Source organism: Sinohyriopsis cumingii, chromosome 9, assembly GCF_028554795.1.
Source record: "Sinohyriopsis cumingii isolate HCF-2022 chromosome 9, ASM2855479v2, whole genome shotgun sequence".
NCBI lineage: Eukaryota > Metazoa > Mollusca > Bivalvia > Unionida > Unionidae > Sinohyriopsis > Sinohyriopsis cumingii.
In genome coordinates, this window is record NC_142969.1 from 107,853,652 (window position 1) to 107,867,627 (window position 13,976).

At 37.4% G+C, this 13,976-nt stretch overlaps 1 protein-coding gene across 1 annotated transcript in view; it reads right to left on the reverse strand.

Moving 5' to 3' along the window:
• Positions 1 to 225: 225 nt before the first annotated feature.
• The window catches only part of LOC149792441 (chaperone Ric-8A-like), a 173,194-nt gene continuing 159,443 nt past the window's right edge, over positions 226 to 13,976 (reverse strand). The window contains exons 13-15 of the mRNA XM_089971018.1: positions 13,605 to 13,752; positions 11,580 to 11,699; positions 226 to 3,054 (exon numbers count right to left, since the gene is read on the reverse strand). Of these exons, the coding sequence (XP_089827144.1) occupies positions 2,919 to 3,054; positions 11,580 to 11,699; positions 13,605 to 13,752 (404 nt within the window). The 3' untranslated portion in view covers positions 226 to 2,918. The remainder of the gene's footprint in view (positions 3,055 to 11,579; positions 11,700 to 13,604; positions 13,753 to 13,976) is intronic.

Here is a 13,976-nt window from a genome sequence, read left to right on the forward strand (position 1 = left end):
TATATAAGATAATTATTTACATGTCCATATCATATTGTTAATGTTGGTATAGTCACCTTTATGTTGCTTTTGATGTTTGTTTTTATATACAGTTGTAGATTGTTTTTGTCAATTTATTTTAGTAACCAAGGCCCTGAAGGGAGATTAGACATGTATTAACTGATCGACCATCTTAACACATAAAGAATTATTATAATACTAATATTAGAACACCAAGTAAAGCAATCATGTGAGAATTTGTATTTTCTAGGAAAAAATCTTCATTTGACATGAGCATGTGATATAAATGTTTGCACTCAACCAAGACAATAAGAGCTATAATGCATTTAATCGAGATGTAATATACATTCAAATGAGTAATTCAAATATTGGAATAGTTACGGTGCAGCGTCCTTGGGCATGGCACTTAACTCTAAATGCCTCTCCACTAATTAACCTACCTGTATTGCTGTGTTATGAAACACCACAGCAAACAAATCAAGTTGGTGGTATGTAGCACCCAGTTGCTATGCTATGAAACACCACAGCAAACTAATCAAGTTGGTGGCATGTAGCACACGGGTGCTATGCCATAAAACACCACAGAAAACGAATCAAGTTGGTGGTATGTAGCACACGGGTGCTATGCCATAAAACACCACAGCAAACAAATCAAGTTGGTGGTATGTAGCACATGGGTGCTATGCCATAAAACACCACAGCAAACAAATCAAGTTGGTGGTATGTAGCAGCCAGTTGCTATGCCATAAAACACCACAGCAAACCAAGCAAGCAGGTGACAGGGACTGAATTGTGACTTTGTTTAGCTGATCTAAGCCAGGTTATCTTGGGTCAGTTTTCTCTGGACCGTTCTCAGGCTGACAATTCCATGAAGCCATAATAGACTGACGTATTTTAAAGACATCACAAAGCTAAACACAACTTTGTCTGAAAGTGAAGCAAGTCAATGATGTCATGGAAAGAAATTCATAATAATAGTTATTTTTAAAGCTAATACATGTACGAGCTGGCACCAAGACAATGAAATGCCAGCCTCTGAGTTATTTAATCTGTCTTATATGAAGCTCTCTCACAGCAGACAAATAATATAAAACTTCAGCTGGGATTTCCTTGCCCTGATGCCAATCTCAACACAGGTTCTATTAAGTTCAATCAAATATAATACAGCTGTTACCACGTATGAGAAATGCAAAAGTTGCAAACTGCTGTACTTTTATCTTATGTTTTTAGGATGTGTGTTTATAATAAGTAACAATGGCACACCCTCAAAAGTACAACTCATCAGAAATGCCACTTGGTTGCCACAAGTCTTCACTCTCCTCTCCCTCACCTCCATTTGGTTTAGATGAAACGCAGGTTTTGGGACCTGTCTTAACCATTCCTACAGGAAGCTCTCTATTGCTTCCAACTTTTTTTTTAACAAGAAAGAGAAGCCGCCATCAACTTTTTTCAACACTGAACAGAAGCCCCCAACAACTTTATTCAACAATCAATAAAAGCCCTCACAACATTCTTCAACACTGAATAGAAGCCCCTACCAAACTTCTTCAACACTGAATAGAAGCCCCCACCAAACTTCTTCAACACTGAATAGAAGCCCCCACCAAACTTCTTCAACACTGAATAGAAGCCCCCACCAAGTATCTTCAACACTGAATAGAAGCCCCCACCAAACTTTTTCAACACTGAATAGAAGCCCCCACCAAACTTCTTCAACACTGAATAGAAGCCCCCACCAAACTTCTTCAACACTGAATAGCAGCCCCCACCAAATTTCTTCAACACTGAATAGAAGTCCCCATCAAATTTCTTCAACACTGAATAGAAGCCCCCACCAAACTTCTTCCACACTGAATAGAAGCCCCCACGAATGTCTTCAATGATAAACTGAAGCTCCCCTTCCCAACTCTCTTCAACACTGCACAGAAGACCCTACCAACTTTCTTTAACACTGAACAGAAGTCCCCTCCCCAACTTTATTCAACACTGCACAGATGACCCAACCAACTTTAACACTGAACGGAAGTCTCCCCACTAAATTTGTTCAACACTGAACAGAAGCCCACACCAACTTTTTTCAACAATGAACAGAAGCTGCTGCAATAAATGCCTCTGTTCAGATATGGTATAATCATTTAAAGGACTATACAACAATATAAAAATTTAGCCAGTTCGAGTGAAGAAATTAAAAGGTTTTAAAACACCATAACTTGTGTTAGTAGTCTGTCTGCTAACTGGTATGTCTATCTCATGACATGTCCCTAATTACTCATTAACTTAGTGAAGAGCCAAAATAAAATTACAATGCTCTCGACAGCAATAAACCTCCATTCTGATCTTGTTGGTTCTTAATACAAGTTTCATCACTACCAGACAAGACATCTGGATATTGTCTGTAAATCTAAAAATGTATTTTTCTATCAATTTTCATCCTTTTGTTAGGAAAACACCCAAAATATTGAGACTGGTTGATGGAACAATAAAAAAAGTTAAAATTTCCAGGGATGCCTTGTAGATTTCACTATTGTGGACAATGCTAATGATTACAGGACACTGACTGCTGACACTGTAACCTACACAAAGCTACCTGAACAGTTCATTTAGGACTAAAGACAAGCAAAACATTCAATATAAACTTTTTTCTAATTAGCATCAAAAAAAGGGCAACACATATTGCTATCAAAGCAGATTTTACTCTCATCCTAGGTTCTTGATGCAAGAAAACCTGTAGTAGTTTGGGTTTGTTTTTAGTTAATTCATTATAATTTCAAACCACTGTCTTTTTAAAGACTTGACCTTGTGTCTGTCATTACTCAGAGTGACATATAATTAATTCTGTCTGTCACATCTTGTAGCTAGCATAATTCCAGGACGAATTTGAGAAGCAAGTAGTTCTCTGTGGAGTCTGCATGCTCAATTTAATCAGGTTCTGAATCAGAGTCATGTGTTGTCCCTTGCACATCAGCACCGGCTTGGTCAGTTAGCTCTAACACATGTGAGACAGGAGTGGGTCGTCCATCTGCCCCAATAGTACTGGCTTGAATTATGCCCTCTCTGTGAAAAATAAAACGGAAAAAGTGACGATAATGATTCTGCAAACATCAGACAAGAGACTTAAGTCATGCATATCAATGTAACAATCAACATTTATCTATTGTACAACTGGAGCAAGTATTTACAAAATCTCTCTCTTTGAAAATTAGAAATATTTCCATAAAATACCAATTCTCCAGCAATTATGCAACTCAGTAACAGTGTTCTAAGCTAAACAGGGACAATCACTCTGTAAATTTTGTCGAAAAATGGTGAAATTAGATTGGCTGCCTCAGTGTTTTGTTGGGAAAGGTACTTTGATTCCATTTCCTCTGTACAATGCAACCCTTAATTTGTTAATAGCGCCAACAAAAAATAATAATAAGCAACCTTAATTCTGGAGCAAGGCACATGCATGTGATATTTAACACACATAGATTAAATGTAAGTATATGTTCATGTACAAACTGACGTCCTTATGAGTTGACACCCTTGTCCAAATACTCAACAGCAGTAAAATTCAATGTGACCCTTTGATGAGGCCCCTGGGATTGAGTGGTCTGAGGCACTCACTTTTACAGGTCACCAACACATCTCATCTACCTGCATGAGTTCAAGTCATTGTTTGAACAACAAAGGTGTATAAGAAAACTTGCAAGTAGCTTCCGGTGCATTCCTTTCACTCCATTCGATTCCACCAAGGCTACTAGTCACATCAGTTATACGCCAACGAGGTTACTGCTCACAAGAAGTGGGCCTTGACACCAAAATAGATGTTGCGATAAATAACATCTAGCATTGCAGTAGCCATTCCAGCTGCGCTTTTGACTGCCGAATTTGTACAGAGTTTTAACAATCCCACCTGCCTTACCAGCCTGCCCAGCAGTCCTTTATTCCAGCCACCTAGCCGCCATTTTAACCACACCACTACACAAAGGAAAATGTTTTCAGACAAAGGAATTTTATTCTAAAAGGTACTGTGCATTTACTAAGCCTACGGGTATTATAACTATGTGCTGTTTTATCAATTCTATCACTGAAACAATTGTATAAGCTTTTTAATCTAAATAACATTGCAACCATTACTAATTCTTTTGTTAACCAAATTTACCACCTATTTCCTTAAACAGGTACTTGGAAACATACTAGAATATACCTGGACAGAATCCACACAAGTATTTAGCACTTAATAACCCTGTGTGATTTTCAATCATAGGGAATAAATCATGACAAATTTTTTCCCATTATTAAACCACCTTTTAACATGTTAACTCTTTTTATTACTCAAAACTTCTCTCATTTAAAAATCCTTTGTTCAATTTTCTGGCACCATTTCCTGAAAACAGGTACTAGGAATCATACTAGTACACATCTGCGCAGAATCTGAGACACAAGTTCTCAAGCACAAGAAAACCACTGTCGGATTTTCTGCTGAAGAAAAATTTAACTACGCCTTACTAACTCTGATAAGCACTAACCTTCTATCTATTGCAATCTTACATTTATTCCCTCACTTAATACAGGATTTATAATTAAATACTACAACTTAAAATAACCTAATACTAAACCACAACAATTCAAACAAACCGACATCACATCAACATAAATGGCTCTGTTACCAAAGACCAATAAACTAGTTCCAAATTTAAAGAAAAACCAAGTTAGACAATTTTTCAAACTTGGGAACAAAATGGCCGACCACAGTACTTCATTAACAAAAAGGGCTGAAATCCCCCCACCCAATCATTAACATGAGAACACTGGACCTTAGCGCTAATTCTCAACACAAAGAACTATGCGCCAAGCATTTAACCTTTTCATACATAACCCCTGAGAGAAACTATCTTATCCAAAAGCAAGCTCAAAACCTCAGTCCAAACTCGCCAATAACCTTCCCAAACATTAATCAAACACATAAAACCGAGGAACTAGATGATACCCTGCCCAGATTTGATTTAGAATCACAACTGCCCACCCCCAGTTACTCATAAAATGCACAATCACCAATTAAAAAAACAAATTGCGACAATCATCACACCAACTAAAAAACCAGAAGCAACAACTACAGCCTCCAGGGACATAACAATATCAAACAATAAGCAAGGGAAAACAACACCAAAACCAGTAGTCACCTAACACTCAAACCCCACCCCCACTCCAGTAAAACCTACTGAAAGTAGGTATCATAACAGCCAAACCCCAGGACCATCTAGAATACTAACTGAAAGGGATATTTTACACAACACTCAGGAAACATTTCTAACTAGGGAAAATAACACACCAAACAGGGAAACCACCCACACCCCTATTAACAGTAATCAAACCAGTGGTAAAGGGAAGCAACCCATGAAAAGTAAAAATGCTAAAGGACCCAAAACAACAAACCAAACAACAGCTGAAATAAGGAATCAGTCACCAAATCATAAACAACCAAACCCATGTAAACAAAATAATTCCAAACAAACCAAGTTCCCCAACCAGTCAATAAAGCACACATTATACAAACAGCACTTTTACCAAACTAATCAATCTAAGCATAAACAGCTTAACAGGGGCCCTACAAAGGGTACAGCAGGGCCAATTTACAGTATTTTGGCCCAACACCAGCTACATAATTGTGCACTGCAGCACACTAAACCAAGTAGCTAAATTCCTTGAAATGGAATAAATTAACAACATTAAGATAAAAGTGCAAAGACACCACAAAATAGGAAGAAACACCACAACATCTCAAACCCCCAAACAGGACCAACACCCCACCTGTCCATAACAACCAACCAATAACTGTCACACCACCCCCACCCCCACCCCCCAAGTAGGAAACACCAAATTCAAAGCAGTTCTTAAATTAAAAGGCCCAAATCAAATTATGGACAACAAAACTCGAACTCAAAAACTAAATGAAAATGGGGCACCAATTGAAAGGGGTTACAGACTCAATAATTATTAAGGGCAGTTAACCAATACATCAGTCATTGAGTCCATAAAACCGCCTTACATCCACTGTAAGATTAGGACTATATGGAGTTCGCCATCGCCTAGAACCATATGTAAATAAACCCAGGTTTTGTAGCAACTGCCAGCATTGGGGACACAATGTGTCCAATTGCAAATTCAACACCCAAAGCAATCAATGTGGGAGCCAACATAAGGGACCTTGTAGAAGGACAGCATCAAAATGCACTAACTGCAGGGGAAAACACAAACCTCAATCACCTGAATTCCTTTACACAAATAGAGAAACTAGAATAATAGATCTCATGAACAGCAAACAAATGTCCTATTATGTAGCCAAAAAAAATCATAGTTAATTAACACCAACCTAGAACAAGGCAAGAAATACACTACTCAAACCAAAACAGTAAGTCGAAATTCAAACCAAAATATACCAACTACACAAGCAAATCAAAAACCAAGCCCACAAAAACCTAGAAAAAAATAACAGTACCACCCAATCAGGGAAAGTATAAACACCCACCCCACCCACCAGCAGTCCAAGAAAATACAAACACAAATAAGGGAAATACAGCAGCGCCCCCAATTGAACAGGTTATTCATGAATAGCCTAACTCCATGTAAAAACAATATAGAGCAATATTTAGGCAAACTCAAACTAATATTAGCCAAGCTACCATATCCCCCCCAATATATAACCAAATTAAATGATCATGCACCACTATGACTAACACAACCAAGAATAAATAATATGGCAATGGAACTGTAGGGGTACATCAAGTAATATCAATGAATTAAAAATCAGTTCCAAAGCCAGATATTATTTGCATACAAGAAAGTAAGATCTCAGAAAAAACTAAGCAACTACCCAAACTCCCTGGTTACTCCCCAGGCTACTTTGAAAATCGTAACATGGGACAGGGAGGGGGTTAGGTCATTTTCATCGTAGAAAACCTACCTAATATCACACCAGTTAATATAACTCACACCCCAGGTAGTACTGAAAACCTCGAAATACAATCCCTAATAATCCATACAGGGAGGGGAAGCCTTCAAATTTTTTACATATACGCCCTGGGCGGAAACACCAACACCTCTAATATGGCAACACTTAGGCAAATAACAAACAATAAAGTAGAAAATAACAATGTCATCTGTGGAGATTTCAATGCACACAATGAGCTGTGTGGGAGAGGCAAAAGAACGGACAAGAGAGGCAGGTTGGTTGAAGCATGGGCTGCCGAATCCAACATGACCATCCTTAATGACGGGACAAAAACTCGCTTAAACTCGGAGGATGGATCTCTGTCTGCTATCGACCTAGCCATATGCTCACCTAAACTAGGCCAGATGACAGACTGGAGAGTGGAACAAACCGACTCACTAGGAAGTGACCACTTTCCAATCATCATCACTCTGCAGATGGCAGTTCAAAATAACCCCACCAACAAACATCCTCGATGGAAATATGACCAAGCTGACTGGGAATCCTTTAGAATACAATTAACCACAATTAACACAAAAAACCTTGAAAATGAGGACATAAATATATTCTATGAAAATTTAATTAACACAATCCAAGCAGCTGCCACCTCATTCATCCCTAAAAACATTGGTACACAACCCAAACAAACTGTACCATGGTGGAATAACCTATGCAAGCAGGCACATAAGGAAAAACAAAAGGCCCTAATAAATTCAAACGATTAGGAAACTTTTGATTTTTCAACATATAAAGATAGTGAAAAAACCTAAAGCAAATAATTAAGCAGGAAAAGGACAAATCTTGGCAAAATTTCTGCTCTAAAATTAATATCAAAACTAGCTCCAAGCCAGTATGGGACAAAATAAAATAAATTAAAGGAAAAACATTAAACACCTCCCCCAAAATAGCAGGTACCACCACAAACAAGGAAAAGGCAGACAAACTCGCCAACCACTTTAGTGCAATGAGTAGTAACCTTAACCACACCCCAGCCTTTCAACAACATAGAGATAAAGTAGAAAAAACTCACTCACACCTCTTTAAAGACCTAGGGACAAAGGAATCCAACCTAAATTGTGAAATATCCTTATATGAGTAGGAAATAGCTTTAGGATCTAAAAAGGAAACCTCGCCAGGGGAAAATCAAATAGGTTATATTATATACAAATACCTATTTGAAAACATTACCAACTCTACACTAAAGCTATTTAACAAAATCTGGGCTGTTGGTAAACTACTTGATAAATGGAAACACGCCACAGTAATCCCAATCCCTAAACTAGAAAAAGACGCAAATGATATTAATTCTTATAGACCCATTTCCTTAACAAACAACATCTATAAAATTATGGAGACAATTATAACAAATCACCTTAAATACCACCTGGAAAGTAACAATCTACTCTCAGAAAATCAATGTGGATTTAGAAATAGAAGGTCCACTACGGATCAACTCATACGATTATAAGCGACAATCAATGTAGCACTAACAGGAATTTAACCCTTTATCTCATGCAAGCAACTTTGGAGGCCTCTACACCATTTGCATGGAATGCCTTTTGACGCCTCTACACAAGTCGCATGGAGGCGCCTTTTGACGTCGGCTGTAAACATCAGCCATTTTAAGCCAGTTTTCATAGCGCCACCTTCAGGGAAAAACCCCTATTAGACTCTACGTTCATTTCTGCGAATGACAATTATGTCAGATCATGTGATCACTGTTTATGCACTGGTCAATATCTGCCATTTAAAGTAACTGGGTTGTAATCTCCACTCTCCAAAATGGCAGTTGTGGATTTCATTCAGTACTTACAAAGTTTTCACGATTAGAATCACAACTATGAAAGATTCAATAACTTAGGTAAAGGCTCCGATATTGATGCAGGCAGCAATTAGTTTTTATAAATTATTAAATTCAGATGACTTAGTGATGTAGACGCAAATGAAAAAATTTTAAATTTCGAGCATGAGAAATAGCAGCTATGGTTGGTCACGCAGCCTCACCGGCACAATGGTGAACGAGTTCTCTCAAGATTTTAAAGCACATAAAAAATTCTTCCATGAAAAATAATTACACAGCTATAACAATCGGACTTTACTCTTAAATTTTTCCACATATAATAGATGCGTACCAAAAATGTAAAATGGTTAAAATTGTGTTAAATGTAACATACACTAAATTGCTTAACAGCTCACAGGCAGGCATATGCGTATGGGGTCGAATAGATAACGTGTTCTATTTATAGTGCGCTGCACTTTGTAACTATGCTCTATGAGGTAAAGGGTTAATAGCAGTATTCCTAGATCTTGAAAAAGCTTTTGACCTTGTCTGGACTAAAGAACTGATAGCTAAACTAAATCATTTTGGAATCACCAGGTGAATGTTCAACTTTATCAAAAACTTTCTAACCAACCGCAAAATAATAATTAGAGTGGGGGACACTTGTTCTGAACTATGCTCACTAGAAAACGGTACTCCACAAGGGAGTGTACTCAGCCTGACACTCTTTAACATCATGATAAATGACCTCGATCTAAATCTAACTTCTAACCAAATTGAAATGTCACAATTTGTGATGACAGTGGACTCTGGTGAACAGGAAAAGCTGAAAGTTGCACAGTTATCAGTGAAATCCAAAATAGTCTAAACAAAATAGGGAAATGGGCAGATAAATGGCGGTTCAAACTATCTCACGAAAATCCATTGCAGTCCTATTCTCCCCCAAACATCAAATCAAATTAAAATACCCTAAACTTACCATACAAAATAAAACCATTAAATTTGTTAAAGTTGCTAGATTTCTGGGTATGTACTGTGACGAACATCTAAACTGGGGACATTATAATGACCAACTAGTTAACAGGTGTAATAATAACTTACTTAAAAACCTTAAAATGACCACATGGGGATCCAACCAGGAAACTCTATTAACACTATACAAGGCGTTAATAAGATCTAAACCAGACTACAGGTGTCAAATATATAACTCGGCACCTCACAAACAGCTTAAGAAATTAGACTTGATTCAAAGAAAAGCACTAATAATATGCACTGGCACTCTGCCATCTGTATCCCTAGCTGAAATCCAAATTCTAACTGGAAAATTACCACTCTGTACTTAAGAAGGCAGGAGTTAACCTTAAGATGCGCAGCTAGATTATCAACCCACTCCAATTCACATCCCATCCGGGTAGCCATCAATAAATGTAATAAACCACTCAGCAATAAATTAGTACCCAACGTACCTGCAGGGAAACACATACATCGGCTAATTGGACGAAGACTAATAGCCAACTTCCAGTCTGAAATCACTAAAAACTATGAGACAATGCCATGGACTAACATCAAACCATCAATCAACACACAATTACCGAAACTTGGCAACAAAAATGAACAGGAGCTTAAAGTAAAATTAATTTCCACAACATAAATAATGACTTAAATACCATAATTCAGTCAAAATTTACACTGATGGATTAAAAATAGCAGAACCCCCCAGAACAGCAGCAGCAGTAGTAATCCATGAATTGAACATTAAAATGGGAAATAGACTGCCGGATCATTGCTCCATATACACAGCTGAATTCTGGGCCATCATGGAAGCCCTAAGATGGATTAAAGAAAATAATATCAAAAAAGCAGTAATATTAAGTGACTCGCTAAGCGTCATTTCATCTATCCTCAACAATAACACCGACTCAAGAGAGCATTTCCTTAAACAAACTTATCTGTCAATTAAAGAGCTTAATAAAGAAAGTCCAAGATCATCAGTACCAGCCACACAAGGTGGCAAACTTTACTAAAAACAGTCACCTATGATACTTCTCCTAAGCTAAATTCTAAACTCAAAACAGCACAGAGTTTTTTCAAAATTGTGTAGGACAACAATTTAGACCCGATACCCTTAATTCTAGTAGCACCAACCTGTGATCCTGGAACCACCATTCCACTATCTCCTCCCTTGCCACAAACAGACATCAATATTTTTTTTGCTTTCTGGTTTATCTTTAAGGTAAAAATCCTTAAGACATCTAGCCTACTGACTGGCCTACTGACTGGGGCCATGACCATGGAGGAAAGAGTTAATTACAATAATATACACACCTACAAGACCAGTCCAACTGCAAACTGCACAGACCCAGATCAGCTGTTGCATAATGCACTGGCAGACCTGGGTATGTACAGTTTGTTTGGATTAATAAGTAGAATAAACAATATAGGACCTGATCTGCAGCTGCATTATGCCTTGGTGGTTCAGGATCGTTTGCAGTATGGCTCGATTTGTAAGTGAGTTTATAGGGTAAACTGGATCAGAAATACGGCCTTCGGAGTTGTAACAAACAATTGCTAATGAATCATGCACTATGCAGGCCATAAAAAAAATGACTAGGTGTAAGGTCTGTTGAGCTAAAAATTAATGAAAACAAGGATGGATTTTAGATAAAATTAAAGTTAGATGACAAAATTTTATAAATAACCAAATATTTTATCAAGGGCATAAAAATAGATTATTTAACAGTAGGCAAAAAAAAACCGTGGATATAAACTGAAGAGGATAAAGAAAAACATAATTGTTTTGCATTATTCCTATGACAGTCTGCAGACCTGTGTAACTTATCAATGACATTGACAAGCTTCATGGCTTCATACTCCTTTTGTTCTTCCGACATGTCAGCCAGAGGGTCAGGTTTATCCTCTTCATACCTTCCAGTTACTGGGTTTATTCTGAAAAATCAAGAGTCAATTTAATATCCCCTTTCACCGCAAACATTTTATTAGTTTTGTACTGTTTACCAAGAATATATTTCAAGAAATCTTTAAAAAAATTGTGAAACAATATTGTGATGATGATGATGATGATAACTATTATCTGTCTGTATTTCTATTCCAGAAAACTTCACCATTTCTTCATGAGCCATCAAAGATGCATTCTTCCATATTTATTCTCTCATTTCTATATATGTTTAATGTAGCCGAGTGGTCTAAAGCACTCTCCGTTACGGATCACTGCCATCTCACCTCTGTCTGCGTGGGTTCAAGCCTCGGATTCAGCCAATGTGGGTATGTGAGAAAGCTTGTCTGTAGCTTCTTGAGGGTCAGTGGTTCTTTCTGGGGATTTTCCGGGTTCTTCCTCCAGAATTAATACTGGCCGCCATGTGTAGCCTATCATGTGCTGAAAAATGTTAAACCCTACAACAACAGCAATATATGTTTAATGCCATTTGTTGAAGTGTGAATGGCATGTGTGATAGGATTATCTAGCATGAGTGCAATCAATGACACAGCAGGATTGTTCCTACGTCTTCAAAATGACATGCCCGAGTTTCAACATTTTCATTAGGACCAAGTAGTTTCTGAGGAGCAGCTATAACAGACTTGTATTAATGGACAGACAATGGACATCATAAAATCAACAAAAAACAATCCATATGTGATTCTGGTCTATGACTATGAGAGCTAAAGTGCACTTAAACCTTCAGAAACTGCAATTCAGGCAATTCAGGAGCAGATGGAGATCAATGGCTTCTTGCTAGATCTTTCGACTTGACATCATTTTTCATCTTCCTGCGGTGGCAGTTGTAATCATCATTTTTTGCGATGAGAAATAATCAAATTGACATGACTTGATGTCCATTAAATAAAATTGATGCCTTTCATGCTTTTTTTCAAGCCAAGTCAAGAATCTAAGTATTCCTTTTTATAGTTCTATGCTGACTGACTTAACTTTTCTAGAGGCTGACTGTCCCTTTTGCTTCAACGTGTCTTCTTTTGTTGGACAATATTTCTAGATAATGCAATAATGTAAAAGCAAAAGCTTGATTACCCATTAAAGCTATGTAAAGTTATTCTGGTGCCCTACCAACTTCACTGAATTTAATATAAAAAGCAGAATCCAGATTAAACCTGGACAAACTAATATTGGGATTTGCCTACAACGATCATATTTTCATATTTTTGGCTATTGTTCTGTAAGTCTAAAATGCAAGGATCATTTCAGTAAGACTCATAGTCAAATCACAGAGATTGGCAGGTCTGAAATATTGACCCTTATAAGAGATTTCCCACACCAATGATGGATGGATTATCTTAATCCTGTGTGACTGAAAACAATGTATGCCCAGATCTGCTGTCACACAATTCATGTTTTAGTAAGCGATGAAGCCACTATCACATCATCTTACGATCTGCTTCCTAAACACAGTGGCCAGTATAATTGGTGGAGGAAGAACTCAGAAAATGCCCAGTAAACAAAACTGACTCACAGGAAGCTACTGACAGGTAACAAATGACATCACAGCAATGATGTAAGAAGGTAATGACCACATCCTGTGAAGATGAGCAGTAAACATTGTTTAGAAAATCTGACATCGCTACTTCACCAATATGAATGAGAAGCTACAAGATTAATGAGGATAACAGTACAGCAAAAATGTATCAGAAAGATGACATGTCATTAAATCTGCTTAACATCTGCAATAAAAAATGTTAATTTATATTTTTCTTTCATATTTCTTGAAAGCAATAAATCAATCATATTCATAAATCTGTTTTTATTAATTAATTTCTTTTAATACAACAGTCCTATTGCATACATATAACAAAACATACACATATACACAGACAACTCACTTGTCTTTCAGGTTAGTGTATTCCTCTGTGTCAGAATCTTGTGAGTCACTGGAGTAATCTCCCCCTCCCTGGCCACCCAGCATCAATCCCCTGTTGGCCAGAAGTCCAGCACAGTTCCCATAACCAGTGTATTTCACCATTCTCGCCACTGTAATGAAAACCAGCAACAGTTAGTGTCTAACGCTGCAGTTCCCAACCTCATGTCACAAACCAAATCCAAGTTATGGGGAATCCTTATTAGGGTCACAAAGGGTCATTAGAAGAAATCAGGTGGTTTTTCAAGACAGGTTCTACTGTACCATACAATCCAACCAGCATTCAATCATCAAGTGGTTTTTCAAGACAGGTTTTACTGTACCATACAATCCAACC